The sequence below is a fragment of the Zea mays genome, chromosome 6, assembly GCF_902167145.1.
Source record: "Zea mays cultivar B73 chromosome 6, Zm-B73-REFERENCE-NAM-5.0, whole genome shotgun sequence".
Lineage (NCBI taxonomy): Eukaryota > Viridiplantae > Streptophyta > Magnoliopsida > Poales > Poaceae > Zea > Zea mays.
This window is the reverse complement of record NC_050101.1, coordinates 143,383,377-143,404,560: the sequence shown is the minus strand read 5'-3', so window position 1 is coordinate 143,404,560 and position 21,184 is coordinate 143,383,377. Positions and strand designations below refer to the sequence as shown.

Genomic DNA, 21,184 nt, shown 5'->3' with positions numbered 1-21,184 from the left:
TATCAAAACACTTCCCACGGTGACGTTATATAACATTTGGATAAAGGTGTCCTACTGTCCTCGCAGACAGGAATCCTGTTCTTCCATACTGTCCGTATCGGAGAGCAGGGAAAACAGTTCTTCGCTAACTATCTTAAAATTATGATTTTACAATGCTATATTTTGTAATTATTATAAGAGTATCACTAAGAGAATCTTCATTTTTTTGCTCTCTATTTAACAATCTATTTACATTTTCACAAAAAAATACACTATATATATAGCATCTCACTCTAACAGACTATCTATCTAGTTTGACTACTCAGGTGGCTAGCTAAATTTAGATACTGAGAGAGCCAATTTAAAGAGTTAAATAGTTTTGTAGGAAACGGATGACGCCTAAGAAGGGGAGGGGTGAATTAGGACTTCTAAAACTTTTACTAAACTAGGCCACAATTAAATCTCTAAAGCAAAACCTATGCAAATAGTCAAACTAGAATGTGCAAATAGGTTTTGTCTAAGTGTTGCTATCTCTACCGCAATGGCTAAGTTTCAATCTACACTAAAAAAATATGACTACAAGATTGAAACTTAAATGCTTAATATTAATGCGGAAACTTAAAAAGCAAAGTAGAGAAGCAAACTCTTGTGGATGACGCCGGTATTTTTACCGAGGTATCTAGAATCGCGCAAGGTCCCGACTAATCCTCGTTGGTGCCCCTACGCAAAGGAAAGTCCACGAGAGGGCCAAGCACCTCGGTCGAGTAACTCCGTAGAGAGCCGCGAGCCTTCTCCACGCGCAAGTGGTGTTTCGCTTCCGGCTCCTCTCGGACGCTCCCCGCCGTCCACGCGCAAGAGCCGAGGGGTTGTGAGGTTTATCTAAATTCACTCAACAATCTAGGGTTCACCTAGTGCAAGCGCTAATACGGTCTAACTAACCTAAGCACTTCGCAAAGCACCTACGCTAATCACCGAGTGATTCTATTAAGCACTTGGGTGTAGGAGCACTTGGGAATGTCTACTATATGCCTTGGTATGTCTCTTGGGCTCCCACACTTGAAAATGGCCGGTTGGGGGTGTATTTATAGCCCCCAACACAAATGGAGTCATTGGAGAAAAGCTGCTGCTTTCTGCGGCACACCGGACAGTCCGGTGGTGCACCGGACAGCGCACTGTAGCCTGTCTGGTGCGCCTAGCCGTTGCCCTGTCAGAGTAGGTGACCGTTGGCGTCGCAGGCTTTCCACACCGGACAGTCCGATCCTCACACCGGACAGTCCGGTGGTCTTCTCTCCGGGTGCCACCTAGAACTAGCCGTTGGGCTGCGGTTCCCTGGTGCACCGGACAGTCCGGTGCTCCACGCACAGACAGTCCGCAGGCAACACACTTGGACTTTTCTTGGATCTTTTTAATGTCTTCTTTTGAGGTGTTGTTTTCCTCAATTCCTTAGTCCAAGTTAATCTTGCATCCTGTGAACTACAAACACAAACACTAGAAAACTTATTAGTTCACGGATTGTGTTGATCATCAAACACCAAAACTCAATTAGCCAAATGGGGGGGGTCCATTTTCCTTACAAGTTTAACGAGTCAGATAGCTAATCTGTTAGAGAGTTATTTTGCTATTGAGTAGCCAAAATCTAGCTTGACGATTATTTAGCTAGTCTCTTATAGATGCTCTAATAATAGCATAGTTTTGGCTAGCTCCAACAATACCATGATTCTGAGAAATATTATTTGAATACAACATTGTAGACCATAATATTTATATAAAAGCTAACCATGTCATAAAAATTTTGGATTAGGGTAGAGTTTTCAATACTTAAAAAAACATCAAGGTATCTAAAATACTATGTTTTTGAAAACATAGTTTTGAGAAATACAACCAAAAACTTTATTTCATAAATAGTTAAATATTGTGATATTTTTATAAGTCGTGTTATTGCCTAGAAACTATAAATACACTTTGCTTATAAACATGCCCTCAAGGTTGCATGCGACTTAAATTGATTCCGTAATTTTTTGAACAGTTCAGGTGATCTTATGAACGATCCACCCTATCATCCACAAAACCTGTGTTTCTTTTTTATGTTCTTGGGTTGTCTCTAGGGTTTGTAAGCAGTGGCGGACCCAGAAATTTTAGAAAGCATGGACAAAGATAATACTCATACTGTAATTATATAGCTCTGTCTAATTTTTACCCATGTTTAACTATATTTTACTGCTTACTGCATATATATAGGTTCATTAGCACTAATGGAGGAGCCTGGGCAAGAGCCCAGACTTGCCCCCACATGGGTCCACCACTGTTTGTGGGTGATGTTCTCTAAGTATACTTATTGACCAACTCGGGGTATCTACGTGAGGTTGTGGTATTGTGTAGCCTAGGGTTTAGCTTGCATGAGGGTATTTGAACTAACAGGGTGTTTGAATGCACTATAGATAATACCTCCTCTATTTTAAGTTATAATTCGTTTGACTTTTTTTATCTCAAGTTGTACCGGCTCTCGTCTACTATATAATATACTTTAAGTATGACTTTAATTTCTTTTTTTATTTTTTCGCAAAAGAATTAAATAAGATGAGCCGCTCAAACTTGATAAAAAAAGTCAAATAAATTATAATTTAGGATAAGGGAAGAAGTTAGCTGCTAAAATTAGCCAAAGTCATCCAAACAGTCTAACTAATAATTCAATTATTAACCACTTTTACTAAATTAGTTAATAGTTACCTAACTATTTGTTACCTAACTAATTCTTATAGTAATTTTTTAGCCATCTATCTATTAGCTCTAGTACATTTAAACTACCCTTAATGTTTGGAATTTTTTTTAAAAAACATGATTAAAACGTAGAATATAGCATGGAAGGAGAGCGCAGCTAGTGGGACCTGGTTGGTGCGGAGCTGGATGCCGATCTGGCCAGTGTATGAGTCTAACTAATAATTCAATTATTAACCACTTTTACTAAATTAGTTAATAGTTACCTAACTATTTGTTACCTAACTAATTCTTATAGTAATTTTTTAGCCATCTATCTATTAGCTCTAGTACATTTAAACTACCCTTAATGTTTGGAATTTTTTTTAAAAAACATGATTAAAACGTAGAATATAGCATGGAAGGAGAGCGCAGCTAGTGGGACCTGGTTGGTGCGGAGCTGGATGCCGATCTGGCCAGTGTATGAGTCTAACTAATAATTCAATTATTAACCACTTTTACTAAATTAGTTAATAGTTACCTAACTATTTGTTACCTAACTAATTCTTATAGTAATTTTTTAGCCATCTATCTATTAGCTCTAGTACATTTAAACTACCCTTAATGTTTGGAATTTTTTTTAAAAAACATGATTAAAACGTAGAATATAGCATGGAAGGAGAGCGCAGCTAGTGGGACCTGGTTGGTGCGGAGCTGGATGCCGATCTGGCCAGTGTATGAGTCTAACTAATAATTCAATTATTAACCACTTTTACTAAATTAGTTAATAGTTACCTAACTATTTGTTACCTAACTAATTCTTATAGTAATTTTTTAGCCATCTATCTATTAGCTCTAGTACATTTAAACTACCCTTAATGTTTGGAATTTTTTTTAAAAAACATGATTAAAACGTAGAATATAGCATGGAAGGAGAGCGCAGCTAGTGGGACCTGGTTGGTGCGGAGCTGGATGCCGATCTGGCCAGTGTATGAGTCTAACTAATAATTCAATTATTAACCACTTTTACTAAATTAGTTAATAGTTACCTAACTATTTGTTACCTAACTAATTCTTATAGTAATTTTTTAGCCATCTATCTATTAGCTCTAGTACATTTAAACTACCCTTAATGTTTGGAATTTTTTTTTAAAAACATGATTAAAACGTAGAATATAGCATGGAAGGAGAGCGCAGCTAGTGGGACCTGGTTGGTGCGGAGCTGGATGCCGATCTGGCCAGTGTATGATAGTGCACTATGTGTTAATATATAAGGACTTCGTAACACCTCATTTGCTGTGTTCTTAAATGGCAGAGCAATGCTCTTGTTCATTAGGGAAAAGCGTGACTACGAGAGCCGTTTTCTAACGAAAAAAAAATAACCTATTGTTCATAATATTAAATCCAGAGCTATATTTCTATACTTGTGTAGCTTCATTATCTATGGCAACAAGTCTTTGTATCCTTAGAAACTAAATCTATTAATAACCTAGTCATAGATCAATTAAATTAATATGTTTGCCATATAATATATTTTTATAATACTATTGATTAGACGAGAAAAAATTCTTATGCGATGTATCTCCGTTGTAGGGGGCAAATCGAAGGGTGTGCAATAAATTATAAAGTAGAAAAACAAAACTTGACGAAATCATTTTTTGTCTCGCATCGAATAAATTTAAGACAAGCCTACATATAAACTTTGAAAAGTTATGAGATATCAAATTCTAAAATAAATAATCTAATCCATTGAGCAAATTTCATTTCCTTTGGTCTCGTTTGGATCATTGGAATTGAATTCCATTTCAATAATAATAATTTAGACATATAGCAATTAAGCTAATACAATTTTATATAAAATATATTTGTGTACTATAAGATGTGAGATATATTTATGTGCTACATTTTTATTATATTGGAGTGAGTCGAAGAATGTCCTATAAGTTGAAGAGTATAAACATATTGATACATAAAATAATTTTCTATCTTTCATCCTATAAATTTAAAATATGCTTATATCTAAATTTTAGAAACTGATGAAATGTCAAATTCTAAACCAAATATGTTATTTATATATTACTTTATTAAGTAAATTTTAATTCCTCTCTAAAATAAATGGATCCAAACGTCCTATAAATAGAAAATGGTACAAACGGCCCCTAAACAAAATCGCCATTTTTTCAATTCAATCTTAAGCAATGTACATGTACTCCTTGCATACATACATCTAACAAAAGAATCACAAATAGTATCTACAACCGAAAATTGTTGCCATCAATAAAGCAATGAACAGAAGAAAAAAACGAAGTAATCTACTGATCAACCTAGCAGGGAAAAAGGTCACTGGCCTGTCAGTAAACAGGCTGACCAGTTGAGTTATTCTTCTGATCGCCAAGCGAAACAATGAAACAAGAACAGAGTTGTTCAGTGCAGTCTGCTCCTCTTGAAGTCGGGCAGCGTGAGGGACACCGTCGTCTGAGGGTGGAATCCGACGGAAGCGAGCCTCGGAGACAGGATCATCGCCGGGCTGGGGCGAGGGGAAGGGACCGGGTCCCTCTTCCTCGACGGCGAGCCGGTGAGCCTCGGCGAGAGGTTGACGTGCTCGAGCGCCCTGGACTGGAGGTCCTGCGGGTAGTCGCGGACGCACCGGATGCGGGGGCCCGTGCCCGTAGACCACCGGCACGTCGAGTGGTTCTTGCCAACCTGAGCAGCAGCAGCAGCAGCACTCGACGGTGGTCCCGTGACCACCGGCACTCGACCGCCGGTTGCCCCGTGACCGTCGCCGTCGGCCGCGTCGGAGTCACTCGTATGGTCAACCATGGCTTCAGACGCCGTGCTGTGTTCTGCTCCGCCAGTGCCGTTCGAGACGGCGGCGTTGGCCTGAGCTTCAGGCTTGCTCACCAAGGGGTACTCGTCGTCTTTGTCGACTGGGCATTTCTGAACGAGCGCACAACACCCATATGTCAGTTCTGAATCTTGCGGTGATTTTACTACTCATTATTTGGAAGAAACCGTCAAGTGGCACGCGTTGCTTAGATCTACCTTGACATGAGTGAGGTCGACACCGTTCTCCTCGAGGTAGCGGATGAACTCTTTGAAGTTCTCTTCAGTTGGAAGGTAGTGGCCGCTGTACGGCCATATAGCCTGAAGAAATGCAGGCAACGCCGTCAGTTACTCTTCTGAATGGGCAGCGCCATTTTCCATCGTGTATTCGTGTACACGGAACAAAGGTTTCATTTTCACAATTGACTCTATGAAGTATGAACATACCTTGAGGATTCCTTCTTTGACGACCAATCTTCCGGCAGATGTTATGGCTCCACCAGCTAAGAAACTCGAGTGCTGAAACGAGCCTTTCTTCTTCTGCTCATAGACAAAACAAGAACTTCAGAACTAATGCAACGAACAACTGTACTGTATCTCGTCAAGAACAGATATGCTACTCTATATGGCATCCATGGACGTGTAGATCTAGCCGCGTAAGAACAAATACAAACTGCAATCTACTAGTTAACTGAAACTTGCGTCTACCTGCCCGACATAGAGTGCCTTGGTGGTACTGAGGACGAAAATCCACTTGGAATCGTCCAGAGTTTGCACAAGAGCTCCATTTTTCTTATACACGAGCTTTCCCCTCTCCACAACAACCTCATACTCTTGTCTCTCTTTCTGCAATTCATAGCAAGAAACACAAGAGCAAGCAAGGATCAGCTGACCATCCGATCATATGTTGAGGCTGAAGACTTGTGCCATTAACTAAAACATTATTATACTGATGAAGGGCTTACTGGTCCAAGGTACTTGATGCACTGGCTCTGAAGCTTACTCCTAGGGCATTTCTCAAGGTTCACTTCCTTGCCTTCCCCAATGTCCAACCTGTACATTTCATCAAAGCAGGCATTAATAATAATAGATGTATTACTTGCTATTTGAAAGATGACCAAGTCAAATGGAGCAGCAACAGATGAATCCAGCAGCTTCACTAATTACCAATAAAAGAAGGGCTCCGTGCTCTCGCTCTTGGACCAGACATCGTAATAGATGTGCAGATTGTGGCCATACCGATGCCTCGGGTCAATCTGCCAGCATAGACACGGACGCAAAAGCAGCAGCATTAGTAAACAACTAATGATCTCACTGGATCTACAAGAATCACTTGTTTATATAGGACTATGTCCTAGGTTATTATGTAGCATGTGGCTTACAGCTTCGAGCCAGTGCTGCCGCGCCAGCTTCTGCGCCTTGCCGTTCTTGGACAGCCCCTTGCCAAGCTAAACAAAAGCAAGCGAACAAAACAAAGCTCACACGTCAAGCCGCTACGATTTCGATGTGGTTCGCTCAGCAGTTCAAACGCATCTCTAGCAGCATTTTCGATGAAAGGACAGCTGTAAAGCTAGCGGCGGCGATCGAGGTTGCTACCTTGGCCACCCTAGTCCTGGCGCGGGCCCAGCGCGACGCCGCCGTCTCGGGCTTGCCGCCGTTGAAGAAGGAGACGGAGCTGTGCTTGAGGGACGCGAAGTCCAGCGCCTTCCACCACAGCTCCTCGATGACCACGGCGCAGTCGGCGAGGTTCCGCCGCGTGCGGTAGCTCTTGTACACCTTCTGGAGCTTCACCGCCGCGGCGTCCAGCTCGCATTTGGGGCTGGACGACACCCGCGGGCTCGGGGTGGTCGTAGTCGGAGACGCCATGAACACCAACTCCGGAACGGAATCCCGCAGGCACTCGCTGGCCCTGCCGTCGTGGTCCATGGAAGCGACTACCGCCTCTGCCTCCCACAGCTTGAAGCTCAGCGACGGCATCAGCTTGCCGTTGGAAAAGCCGGTCCTCCTGTTCACTACCATGGTGCCGTCCTTGGCCCTCGGGCTGGAGATCTCTATGCCCAGAGCTTCAGCCCATTCGTTGCGGTACAATCCCATAAATTGAAGACTCGTCCTGGAAAAGGTCATTTTCAGAATCGCAAATTCAGGTTTAGCAGGTCGAATGAACAGAGACATCTGAAGCAACTTGCAAAGAACAGAGAGAGAACCGGCTGTGCTGAGTGCTGTGCTGTGCTCTGCTCTGGTGACAGAGTCAAAGTCAGAGAGAAGAATGAAGTGAACCAAACAAACACTGGCAACAAGCAGCCGGCGGAAACGACTCGAGGAGGTCAGGCCAAGGCAGACAAGGACTTCCACGGCGGCAACCACACCGGCCGGTGTAAACAAAAAGCTAGACGCGAAATATAGCAGCCATGCCTACAATTCTCTTCCTTGCAGTCGCAGCTCTTGCCATGGCAAAAAGAAGTCAGCGAGACTTAAAAAGATATGTTTTTTTTTTACTTTTAAAATTTTTATTATGCACGAAGGATGGGTGCATCAGAAAACGTGGAAGAAACAGCCTGAATTGCATTGAACCGGGGTAGGATTCATGAACCTGGGGGAAGGGAAGGAACACCCGGCTAGCGTACGTCATTGCTAATGAAACTTTTGGTTCAAGGCTCTTCACTATATAGCTTAGCTAGCAGGTAGAGGTCCCAGTATTGCATCCGCATCTAGCAGGTCGTAGACTAATCCCAGTCCTAATCAAGAACACAAGCCCCAAACTAATCTAATCCGAGAGCAGAAGCAAAGGACTGGACTGACTGATGATGCTCCTTACCTGGTGGTCTCGGTGTGGGAACGGCGCAACCTTCTCTGCTCTGAAATCTTGGGGAGAGAATGCTTCCGAAGAGGCTGGAGTTGCGATTTGGCTCTCGCTCTGCTGATGTTACTGCGACCTGACGAGCTGCCACTGCTCTCTCATATATATAACGAAATCTAGGACGGGACCCACACGCTGAATGGCCCAGCAATTCTCCCCAGAGATGTAGAAAACGGCAGCCGCAGCAGCAGCAGCCTGCGAGACGTTCCCCGTTCCCCAAGAAACGCTAGACTCTTCGGTCATTGCTGAAGTTGCAACGCGCTGCTTGCGCTTGCAGCTTTCAACTGGTTGAGTTGAACGTTCTTCCGGTTTACACCTTGCCCAACCACTCTTTTTAATACACACCCTTTTGTTGTGAAGACTTTCATTCCAGAGCAGGGGTGGGGCTCAAGCCCTACCAAAGCCCTCTCTAAAATTTAAGATATATAATATGTATTTTATGATTATATTGTTCATTGATGTTTTAATATAATGTCACTTTAAAGTATTACATACGTGAGTGATTTAGTGAGATTATATCTAATATAACAGTTTACTTTAGCCCCTCCTATAATTTTGTCTGGATCGGATCCTTCACTGATTTCAGGACAGGGGAACATACATGTAGAAGTGGTCATAATTCCTTTTTTTATCTTTTAGTAGTTACTCCAGCGTACAAGGTTCTAACTAGCTAGTTGACCGTGCTTTGCTACGGTTTTTATATATCATATAAATAAGTATTAATATATTTATTTAAATATAATTATTGTTTATTTCTAAACACTAAAGTACGTGTGGTCTGGTGGTTAGACCCAAATTCCAGAGTTGGGGGTAGCTGCACTTTTTTGCGCGGCGTGGTAGCTGCGTGAGTACGGTCGGGTGTTGAGCAGGCGCAGATGCTGACTGTGTAGGCGCTTGGATCCACAGCAGTAGTGTAGTATAGATAAATAGATATTGAGATATTTATAAACACTAAGGTATGTGGGGTTTGGTCGTTATCCCAAATGTTTGGAGCAAGGCGGTATGGATTCGAGTGCTCGCTTTGCACTATTTTTTGCACGTTGTGGTAGCACGGAGGGTGAAGTCGTGGTATCATCAGGTGCCTTAATAGATTATATAGATATAGAAGATCATCATGTAATGCCAAAATTTGGTTACTAGTGCTCTCCGTTTTTGAGCTCATATATAAAACATTCTTTATGAAAGGTTTGAATATCAAGCACTCCATGTGTGTATAGCCCTTTTGATGAGTAGGAATGGAGATTTTCGTAAAGCATTTTATCTAACCTTGTAAAATAGTTATCTAGTGTATGTTTGGAAGCACTAATTTTTTAAGAAACTAGGGTACTTCCAAATAGACCAATTTATGCTTCAATTTTTAGAAATTGAATAGACAGTTTCTAAGAAACCAAGAAGATACCTTCCTGAGCTAAAATCAGTTTTGCCCGACAAATTACGTATTGCCCTTAGTTGGTTTGATGGAAATTACGATGATTGCCACCACTCTCAGGCCTATGCATGCGATCTCCTCGATGCCTTCTCTACCCATTTTGAATGTTTATTTAATATTTGAAAATTTTGAATTAAAAATATGAGTTCAATATATATTTAACATTAGTAGCAAAGAAAAATGAACGGAATAATTGAATCATTTACTTTTAAAATAGAGTAAAGGTAGACTTACCTTTTTTTTAAAAAAAAAAAGCTAGAAACTAGTTTCAAGAAACTAGGTTCCAAACCGGTATACTCATTTCTCTCTCTCAATAAATCAGTTTTTAGAAACTAGGGATAAAACCAAATTCTTAGAAACCGTGGTACTTCAAATAAGCTCTAAATATTGTCATGCATCTTCTATTTCTGGAGATTTCTTGCTAGTTAAAGATAGAAAACGAGTATAACTCTCTGGAATTCAAACAAGCTAGAAAAACTTTTAGAGAGTAAAAATATACAGAAGACGATTTTTATGTAAACAACTGTTCAAACGATGATTTAGGTTTGAAATTTAGCACATCAATGTGATGGTTCTGAGGGAAACAAGTCGGTTCGTGACTTTATAGCTTGCCGGTGGTTCCACACGGTACTGTTACACTGTTACGTGAACCAAAACACGCTTTAAGTTGTCCAATCGTTAGTCCGGCACACATGCTGACATGCATGTTTCAGTTAGCGCCTAATATATCCAGCATTTTGCTCCTTGGTCTGTGGAGCCCTAGGATATTTTCAGAATCTACCTTACCACGAGGATTCTTCAAAGAGAACTCTTTCACTTGGGTAGGTGTTTGGGACTGTTTCATTTTTAATTTAAATAATAAATAAAACGACCTGTATAAATGTCTTCTAAAGGTTCATAACAACATCTCCACGATTTTCTGGACTATCTAATGACCTCCTGCACCAACTTCACTAATTTTTATGGAGCTAGAGTAGTCCCAAACAACCACGGATTAGGAGCAAACTTTTAAAAAAATAAATTCATCATATTATTGTTGACAATTGTTTCTCAATAAAAAGAATTTAACTATTTATCCCCAATAGACATGACATCAATAATATTCTAATTATACAACTCACCATTTTTAGAGAAAAAAATGCTAGTAGAATCGACTCTGTTTAGGTTCAGGCGATTAAATGTGAAAAATATATTCAGTCCGTCCTAAAATATATTTCGTTTTAGATTAATTATATATTTATTAAGGAATATATAAATGTTGTTTGTATGTATACGTCTATATTTATTATCATTTGAACGAAAGTAGACGGAAAAAAGTGTGCCAGAAAGAATGATATTTTGGCATATGGAGGGAGTACTCCGTATATCTTAAACTGCAATGCAACAGAAACACTTTTCGGACAATAATTGAAGACAGAGGCAACAGGCAGGCACCACAGCCGAACCTTAAAACCACTGCGTTCTTTTTAGACAAATTAAAACAGACTTTGAAGTAGTAGTACTGTTTGATTGCACGTGTGCCAAATTTTAGATAAAGATTCTTCAAAAGTAGAGAAAAAGGGCCTAATGACCTTTCAGTACGTTTCTTTTTCTCTCTCGATCGAATTCCGACCCATAGAACATCAGCAAGTTAATGCGGGTAATGCACTGGACCATTCATGCACCACACACCGTACCATGCATACCATAGCACTGGACCATTTGAAAGAGTCAGAAAGGCAGCTAGCTAGGGCTGACCTAGTACGTGCGTGCCATGGACGGATTGCTGGGGTGCAGTTATATGGTTTCCCATGCAGTGCAGTGCATAGTGCAGCTCGCTCGCTGGAGACGATGAGTGTTGGTGGTTGGCAGCAGGGCATGACAGCAACCGTTGGAAGCAGTCGTGGCGTTGGACCGGATCCGATGCGTAGCTACGTGCCAGAGTTTGGGTAGTCAAGGCCGCCGTTGATCCGAGAGAATGCCGCATGCACGGAAAATTAATATTCATATATGTAACAGTCACGTCATACAGTCACGTCAATAATGTAATCACGTCACACCAGCATTGCGCTAACTAATAATTAGGGTTTATTTTTCGGACAATTATTTATTAATTGACGCGTACTATAGATTATCCAGAAACTGCCATATGGTCTGATTTCCGCGAGCCTAAAGTTGTCAACCCAAATTAATAAAGGCATCGTCATGCATGACACACATACCCTAGCTTGTATAGGATGTGGACTCTTGTTCATGATCTACTTCGTATTATTATTTTATCTTGATCATATATGAGATAGCTAGCTTGTTTTATTATTCCCTAAAGACTACACACTACATGAACAAAATTCATTTTCGGCGGCTAGAAGCCGCAAAAAATAGAGCTTATTTTCGACGGCTTCTATAAAAAAAATCAAAAATAACTACTAATTTTTGGCGGCCAAATCGACCGTCGAAAATAGCTTATTTTCGACGGCCGCACACAAACCGCTGAAATTAGTGTCCGGCGAAATTTTGTCAGGCTTATTTTCGGCGATCGACACATGGCGGCCGAAAATAAGTAATTTTAGAGAGAAAAAATATGAAAGAAAGGAAAAAAAACAACAATTTCAATAACAATATAATCACAATAATATGACAGAGAACTGTAATTACAGAATTACACAAATATCATAATTTCTTTACAAATACATCACAGTTCACCAAAATATCTTACAAGTCCATTACAGTCTAATAGAAACTCACAATTCCATGACAAATAGGGGTCGTTTGAGTTATGACCACATATAATCCATTACAATATAACATGAACTCACAATTCACCACAAGAGTCAATTCACCAGTAGCCGCTGAAAATAAGGCTATTTTTTGCGGTTTCTATACGCTACCGAAAATAAACCCTTATTTTTGGCGGCCGAGAACTGGCCGCCGAAAATAATATTGGCCGCCGAAAATCATATACAGTGCTATTGTGATAGAGATAACAAGAGGGAAAAGAGCGAGATTGTTGTTGCCTTTCCACTGCTCCTTTTCCCTAAGGAAAGTGATGTACGGTTGGGTGTGCGGGGCTATGTACACTAGAGTTTTTTTTTATTCTGAACCCTCTCTTTAGACTATTTCTAAAAATAATATCAGATATTTTTTAAAAACTAATTTGTTTCGCCGTGCAAACCTCACTTGCGTGGTTAAACCGCGCTCCCATACTAATCACTGGCATGGCCTCACCGTACCATCGACTCTAACGTGGCACCTACTGCGCCACTCCAGCTAACGTGCCACGGGAGATACATATTTCATATATGCACATGCTGCGTCTATCTCCCACCCATCTTGTAGGTAATGTATATTTTTCATTCTTGATTTTTTTGCTTATATGATGATTGCTACCTAGGGGTTATTAATCTTTAAATGTTAGAGTAAGTTACTTAGTTTAGTTTAGGTTTATGTTAACATTACTTTTTTTTAAAAAAAATAACTTCTTAAAACTATTCCTAAAAATAATACTAAAGTTAGTTTCGGGGACCATAATTAGGGTACCCTCAAGGCTCCTAATTCTCAGCTGGTAACCCCCATCAGCACAAAGCTGCAAAGGCCTGATGGGTGCGATTAAGTCAGAGATCGGTCCATTCGAGGGACTCGATCACGCCTCGCCCGAGCCTAGCCTCGGGCAAGGGCAGCCGACCCCGGAGGATCTCCATCTCGCCCGAGGCCCCCCTCCAGCAACGAATACATTTCCGGCTCGCCCGAGGCCCTGTCTTCGCCAAGAGGCAACCCTGACCGAATCGCCGCGCCGACCGACCAAATCGCAGGAGCATTTAATGCAAAGGTGGCCTGACACCTTTATCCTGACGCGCGCCCTTCAGTCGACAGAGCCGAAGTGACCGCAGTCACTTCGCCGCTCCACTGACCGACCTGACAGAAGGACAGCGCCGCCTGCGCCGCACCGACTGCGGTGCCACTTGACAGAGTGAGGCTGACAGGCAGTCAGGCCCGACCTCAGGCGCCTTAGGAAACTCCGCTCCGCCCGACCCAGGGCTCGGACTCGGGCTAAGCCCCGGAAGACGACGAACTCCGCTCCGCCCGACCCAGGGCTCGGACTCGGGCTAAGCCCTGGAAGACGACGAACTCCGCTCCGCCCGACCCAGGGCTCGGACTCGGGCTAAGCCCTGGAAGACGACGAACTCCGCTCCGCCCGACCCAGGGCTCGGACTCGGGCTCAGCCCCGGAAGACGACGAACTCCGCTCCGCCCGACCCAGGGCTCGGACTTGGGCTAAGCCCCGGAAGACAACGAACTCCGCTCCGCCCGACCCAGGGCTCCGACTTAGGCTCAGCCCCAGAAGACGACGAACTCCGCTTCGCCCGACCCCAGGGCTCGGACTCAGCCCTGGCCTCAGCCGACGGTCTCCGCCTCGCCCGACCCGGGGGCTCGGACTCGACCCCGGCCACGGAAGACAGACTCGACCTCGACCTCGGAGGAGCCTCCACATCGCCCAACCTAGGGCGCAGACCAGCCACGTCGACGGGAGGCGCCATCATTACCCTACCCCAAGCTGACTCAGGCTACGGGAATCAAGACCGGCGTCCCATCTGGCTCGCTCCGCCAGAGAGGCAATGATGGCTCCTCGCACGCTCCCTGACGACGGCGGCTCTCAGCCCCCTTACGGAAGCAAGAGGACGTCAGCAAGGACTCGACAGCTCCGACAATTGTCCCTCCGCCAAGCTCCAGCGCTCCTCCGATGGCCACGACATCACACGAACCGGGCGCCAAAACCTCTCCAACCGCCACGATGGCGTGTACTTAGGGCGCTAGCTCTCCTCCGCTAGACACGTAGCACTCTGCTACACCCCCCATTGTACACCTGGATCCTCTCCTTACGCCTATAAAAGGAAGGACCAGGGCCCTCTTAGAGAGGGTTGGCCGCGCGGGGACGAGGACGAGACAGGCGCTCGCTTGAAGCCGCTCGCTCCCTCTCCCGCGTGGACGCTTGTAATCCCCTACTACAAGTGCACCCGACCTGGGCGCGGGACGAACACGAAGGCCACGGGATTTCCACCTCTCTCACGCTGGTCTCCGGCCACCTCACTTTCCCCCCTTCGCGCTCGGCCTCGCGTCGACCCATCTGGGCTGGGGCACGCGGCGACATTCACTCGTCGGCCCAGGGACCCCCCGGTCTCGAAACGCCGACAGTTGGCGCGCCAGGTAGGGGCCTGCTGCGTGTTAACGAACAGCTTCCAGTCAAGCTCCAGATGGGCAGTCTCCAGCAACCTCTCCGGCCCGGGACGGTGCTCCGTTTCGGGAGTCTTGAGTTCATGTCCCTCGACGGCAGCTACGACATGATACTCCTTCCACCGCCGTGCGACAGCGACAATGGCGGCCGACAGCCCGCCCGCCGGCGGCGGAAACGACGACGTCTTCCCCGCGTGGTGGAAGAACAACATTCGAGCTCACCCCGTCCTCTCCCCCGCCGACGGAGGAGGAGGCGGGGCAACCAAGGCCAAGCAGGAGGCAGCGCCTCGTCGGTTGTCGAGCAAGTCGACGGTGCCAGCACCCCAACGGGGGTGCGCCGGGCGTCGATCTCACGTTTGAGACTAAGACGAGCGCCGTCTCCCCGCGACACGCCAATCCCGAGCAAACGGACGACGCCAGCGCGCTCGTGAAAGGATTGCTGGACGTCACCCTCGTACCTGAGACGACGGTGCAGTCAGTCCCCGACGTGACTTCATCACCGCCCGTTGACCAAGAGGTACCGACCGATTCCCATCTCATGCCCCTTGGATTCAGCCTCGACCCGCCAAGCGGTTTCGCTTTGGCGGATGCTCTCATAGAGGCGAGTCAAAACCCTCTAGGGTTTCGTATGCGGTCACCTTAGGACCGGCTGACGGACGTCTCGACATACGGGCCCTCTGGGACCGAGGAAGACGACGTGCCCGACTTCTATTGGGATTTCTCTGGACTTGGCAACCCCAGTGCCATGCGGGACTTGATGACCGCATGCGACTACTGCCTTTCCGACTGTTCCGACGGTAGCCGTAGCCTCGGCGACGAGGACTACGGCCCAAGCCACGAATGTTTCCACGTCGATCTAGGGGGTCCCTCCGAAGGCAACCATCTCGACATGCCGGAGGACGGTGATCTCCCTAGGCCGGTGCCTCGCGTTGACATCCCACGGGAGCTAGTTGTGGTCCCCGTTCAGGCGGGGGGCCATGACCCACAGCTCGAGCAAATCCGCGGGGTGCAGGCCAGGCTCGACGAAGGAGCAGGAGCGCTTGAGCCGATCCGCCGGGACGTCGGGCAGGAATGGGCGGGCCAACCTCCGACCGGAGAAATGCGTCATCTACCCCAAGGCTTCCAGCACCGCATCGCCGACGATGTCAGGATGAGGCCACCACCCGCTTCAAGTGGGGTCGGCCAGAACCTGGCTGCAGCAGCAATGCTCCTCCGTGCGATGCCAGAGCCATCAACCACCGAGGGGCGGCGAATCCAGGGAGAGCTCAAGAATCTCCTGGAAGGCGCCGCGGTCTGACGGGCCGAGAGCTCCGCCTCCCGAAGGCAAGGGTACCCCTCGGAACATCATGCCACGACTTCCCGATTCATGCGGGAAGCCTCGGTCCACACCGGGCGCACGCGCAACACAGCGCCTGCGGCCCCGGGACGCCTCGGCAACGAGCACCATCACCGTGACCGTCGGGCCCACCTCGACGAGAGGGTGCGCCGAGGCTACCACCCCAGGCGTGGGGGACGCTACGACAGCGGGGAGGATCAGAGTCCCTCGCCCGTACCACCCGGTCTGCAGGCTTTCAGCCGAGCCATACGACGGGCGCCGTTCCCGACCCGGTTCCGACCCCCGACTACCATCACGAAGTACTCGGGGGAGACGAGACCGGAGCTGTGGCTCGCGGACTACCGGCTGGCCTGCCAACTGGGTGGAACGGACGATGACAACCTCATCATCCGCAACCTCCCCCTGTTCCTCTCCGACACCGCTCGCGCCTGGTTGGAGCACCTGCCTCCGGGGCAGATCTCCAACTGGGACGACCTGGTCCAAGCCTTCGCCGGCAATTTCCAGGGCACGTACATGCGCCCTGGGAATTCCTGGGACCTCCGAAGCTGCCGACAGCAGCCGGGAGAGTCTCTCCGGGACTACATCCGGCGATTCTCGAAGCAGCGCACCGAGCTGCCCAACATCACCGACTCGGATGTCATCGGCGCGTTCCTCGCCGGCAGCACCTGCCGCGACCTGGTGAGCAAGCTGGGTCGCAAGACCCCCACCAGGGCGAGCGAGCTGATGGACATCGCCACCAAGTTCGCCTCTGGCCAGGAGGCGGTCGAGGCTATCTTCCGAAAGGACAAGCAGCCCCAGGGCCGCTCACCGGAAGATGCCCCCGAGGCGTCAACTCAGCACGGCGCCAAGAAGAAGGGCAACAAGAAGTCGCAAGCGAAACGCGACGCCGGCGACGCGGACCTTGTCGCCGCCGCCGAGTACAAGAACCCTCAGAAACCCCCCGGAGGTGCCAACCTCTTCGACAAGATGCTCAAGGAGCTGTGCCCCTATCACCAGGGGCCCGTCAAGCACACCCTTGAGGAGTGCGCCATGCTTCAGCGTCACTTCCACAGGGCCAGGCCACCCGCGGAGGGTGGCAGGGCTCGCGACGACGACAAGAAGGAAGATCACCAGGCAGGAGAGTTCCCCGAGGTCCGCGACTGCTTCATGATCTACGGTGGGCAAGCGGCGAACGCCTCGGCTCGGCACCGCAAGCAAGAGTGTCGGGAGGTCTGTTCGGTGAAGGTGGCGGCGCCAGTCTACCTAAACTGGTCCGACAAGCCCATCACCTTCGACCAAGCTGACCACCCCGACCACGTGCCAAGCCCGGGAAAATACCCGCTCGTTGTCGACCCCGTCATCGGCGACGTCAGGCTCACCAAGGTCCTCATGGACGGAGGCAGCAGCCTCAACATCATCTACGCCGAGACCCTCAGGCTCCTGCGTGTCGATCTGTCCTCAGTCCGGGCAGGCGCTGCGCCTTTTCATGGGATCATCCCCGGGAAGCGCGTCCAGCCCCTCGGACAACTCGACCTCCCCGTCTGCTTCGAAACGCCCTCCAACTTCCGAAGGGAGACCCTGATGTTCGAGGTGGTCGGGTTCCGAGGAACCTACCACACGGTACTGGGAAGGCCATGCTACGCGAAGTTCATGGCCGTCCCCAACTACACCTACCTCAAGCTCAAGATGTCGGGCCCCAACGGGGTCATCACCGTCGGCCCCACGTACAAACACGCGTTCGAATGCGACGTGGAGTGCGTGGAGTACGCCGAGGCCCTCGCCGAGTCCGAGGCCCTCATCGCCGACCTGGAGAGCCTCTCTAAGGAGGTGCCAGACGTGAAGCGTCATGCCGGCAACTTCGAGCCAGCGGAGACGGTTAAGTCCGTCCCCCTCGACCCCAGCAGCGACGCCTCTAAGCAAGTCCGAATCGGCTCCGAGCTCGATCCCAAATAGGAAGCAGTGCTCGTCGACTTTCTCCGCGCGAACGCCGACGTCTTCGCGTGGAGTCCCTTGGACATGCCCGGCATACCGAGGGATGTCGCCGAGCACTCGCTGGACATCCGAGCCGGAGCCTGACCCGTCAAGCAGCCTCTGTGCCGATTCGACGAAGAGAAGCGCAGAGCCATAGGCAAGAAGATCCACAAGCTAATGGCGGCAGGGTTCATCAAAGAGGTATTCCATCCCGAATGGCTTGCCAACCCTGTGCTTGTGAGAAAGAAAGGAGGGAAATGGCGGATGTGTGTAGACTACACTGGTCTAAACAAAGCATGTCCGAAGGTTCCCTACCCTCTGCCTCGCATCGATCAAATCGTGGATTCCACTGCTGGGTGCGAAACCCTGTCTTTCCTCGATGCCTACTCCGGGTATCACCAAATCAGGATGAAGGAGTCCGACCAGCTCGCGACCTCTTTCATCACACCCTTCGGCATGTACTGCTATATCACCATGTCGTTCGGCTTGAGGAATACGGGCGAGACGTACCAGCGGTGCATGAACCATGTGTTCGGCGAACACATTGGCCAGACGGTCGAGGCCTACGTCGATGACATCGTAGTCAAGACGAGGAAAGCCTCCGACCTCCTTTCCGACTTTGAAGTGACATTCCGATGTCTCAAGGCGAAAGGCGTGAAGCTCAATCCCAAAAAGTGTGTCTTCGGGGTACCCTGAGGCATGCTCTTGGGGTTCATCGTCTCCGAGCGGGGCATCGAAGCCAACCCGGAGAAGATCGCAGCCGTCACCAGCATGGGGCCATCAAGGACTTGAAAGGCGTACAGAGAGTCACGGGATGTTTTGCGGCCCCGAGCCGTTTCATCCCGCACCTCGGCGAAAGAGGCCTGCCTCTGTACCGCCTCGGGGCGAATAACGGTTCCCTCGGAAGCCTTCTCCCAAGACCTGCAAGATCGACGACACGGCCAAGCCCGAGGCACCCTCGGCCCAGCCCGAGGTACCCTTGGCTCGGTCTGAGGTACCCACGGTTCGGCCCGAGGTACCCTCGGCCCCCGACGGTGAGGCACTGCGCGTCGAGGAGGAGCGAAGCGGGGTCAAGCCTAATCGAAACTGGCAGACCCCGTACTTGCAATATCTCCACCGAGGAGAGCTGCCCCTCGACCGAGCCAAAGCTCGGCGGTTGGCGCGGCGCGCCAAGTCGTTCGTCTTGCTGGGAAATAGGAAGGAGCTCCACCACCGCAGCCCCTCAGGCTTCCTCCAGTGATGCATTTCCATCGCAAAAGGCCAGGAGCCCCTACGAGAGGTACACTCGGGGGCTTGCGACCATCGCGCAGCACCCCGAGCCCTTGTTGGAGACACCCGGGGGCTACGCGCACCCCTAGGAAGGGCCGCTTGTCATCGCCAAAGTTCTGAAGCCCGGAACAAACGAACTAGCCAACAGTCAAGGCGAGGTCTGCACCAACACTTCGAACGTCTAACAGCTACGTCGCCTATACCCTTAAGATGCTTTCAAGTTGTTCGCTTACTTCGCCCCCACACAAGTTTTAGTCATCAAGGAAGGGTCAGCCTTGCCTCGGTAGAGCCCGACCCTCCCTCGGGGGCTAAAAAGGGGGGAACCCCTCTGCATCAAAATTTTCAATCGAAAAGGCTTTTGCGTTCCCCCGGCTATGTCGGAAGCAGGACCCCAAGGAGCGAACGTAGGTGCATGTAAGTGGCAGGGCTGACCGAGCCGAGGGACTCCTACGCCTCTGGGTTACGGACACCTCACTCGTCACCCACCACGAAAAGTGACTCCTACTTGGGGAAACCACCCTGCTACTGACAGGCGGGGCCGGACACGCAAAATGAAAGGGAAAGGAGCACGACTTTATGCAACGGTAATAAAGTGTTCAGGCCTCAGCGGCCATAGAAAGACACACGTGCATCCAACAGAAACCGCTCCGACAGAGTTAGGCGTCGCCCGGGGAAGGAGCTGCGCCTTCGGCTTCGTCCCCGCCCCCGGCAAAGTCCATCCCGGCTTCGGACGACGGCGCAGGCGGGAGGATCTCTGCCTCGAAGGTGGTCGCCAGCACTGCGCTCAGACCCGCGGCGGTCGCATCGAGCCTCTGGACTTCTGCCAGGGCGACTTCATCTTCGTCAGGAAGGCAATACCCCTCGCTGACCCGCTCCAGGTCCACGACGTAGTGGGAAGCGAGCACGGCGAAGGCCTGCATGACGCCGTGGTGTAGCGCCTCGTGGATTCTGCCGCGCACATGATCGCCCAAGGCTTGCAGGCGACTTTGAGGGGAGCTTCCTGAGGGGACGTCGCCGAAGCCAAGGACCCGGCAGAAGTCTGAGACGACCTCGGACATGACCGCGTGATCGGCCTCCCTCTGCTCGGCCGCCCCGGCAAGCGCCTCGGCAAGCGCCTTGGCGGACTCATCGAGGGCGGACTCGAGCTCTGCGAACAGCCAGAACGAAAGATCTCAAACACAAGCGGAGGAAACAAGCTGAAATGAAAACCGAAAATGGCCAGGGCGTACCTCCGGCTCGGGCACGCTGCTCCGAGGCTGCGACCTGAGCTATGGCTAGGTCGGCTGCAAGGGCTCCAGCCCGGCTTTCGGCCTCGGCAGCCCGGCCCCGAGATTGGTCCCGCTCATTGACGATCTGGTCGAACTCCGACTGCTGTCGTCGCACTTCTGCGTGTGCCGCTGCTGCCTCTGCGCGTGCCGCTGCCGCCTCGGCCCTCAAATCGATGCAGAGCAACCGAAGGTCCGCCACCTCGGCGCCCTGTTGAGAGAGGCGCGCAGTAGCCCCAGCGAGCGAGGTCCTCAGGGATCACAGCGAGCCCCAGACGTCGACCTCGTGGCGGATGAACGACGACTTGGCAGCGCTCAGATCCGTCAGATCCTGAGGGAAGGAAGCGGGGCGTCACAAAAGACGCCTTGGTCACA

The 21,184-nt window shown here is 49.0% G+C and overlaps 1 protein-coding gene across 2 annotated transcripts; it reads right to left on the bottom strand.

The window, feature by feature from the left end:
- Nucleotides 1-4,833: 4,833 nt before the first annotated feature.
- On the bottom strand, nucleotides 4,834-8,431 carry LOC100285050 (calmodulin binding protein). 2 transcript variants are annotated; one of them, NM_001157945.1, is given in 9 exon segments: nucleotides 4,834-5,610; nucleotides 5,716-5,817; nucleotides 5,944-6,036; nucleotides 6,205-6,342; nucleotides 6,462-6,549; nucleotides 6,664-6,752; nucleotides 6,879-6,944; nucleotides 7,093-7,606; nucleotides 8,312-8,431. In NM_001157945.1, coding segments are annotated over 8 exon segments (1,587 nt in total). In that variant the 5' UTR covers nucleotides 7,591-7,606; nucleotides 8,312-8,431; the 3' UTR covers nucleotides 4,834-5,097.
- Between the last annotated feature and the right edge of the window lie 12,753 nt (nucleotides 8,432-21,184).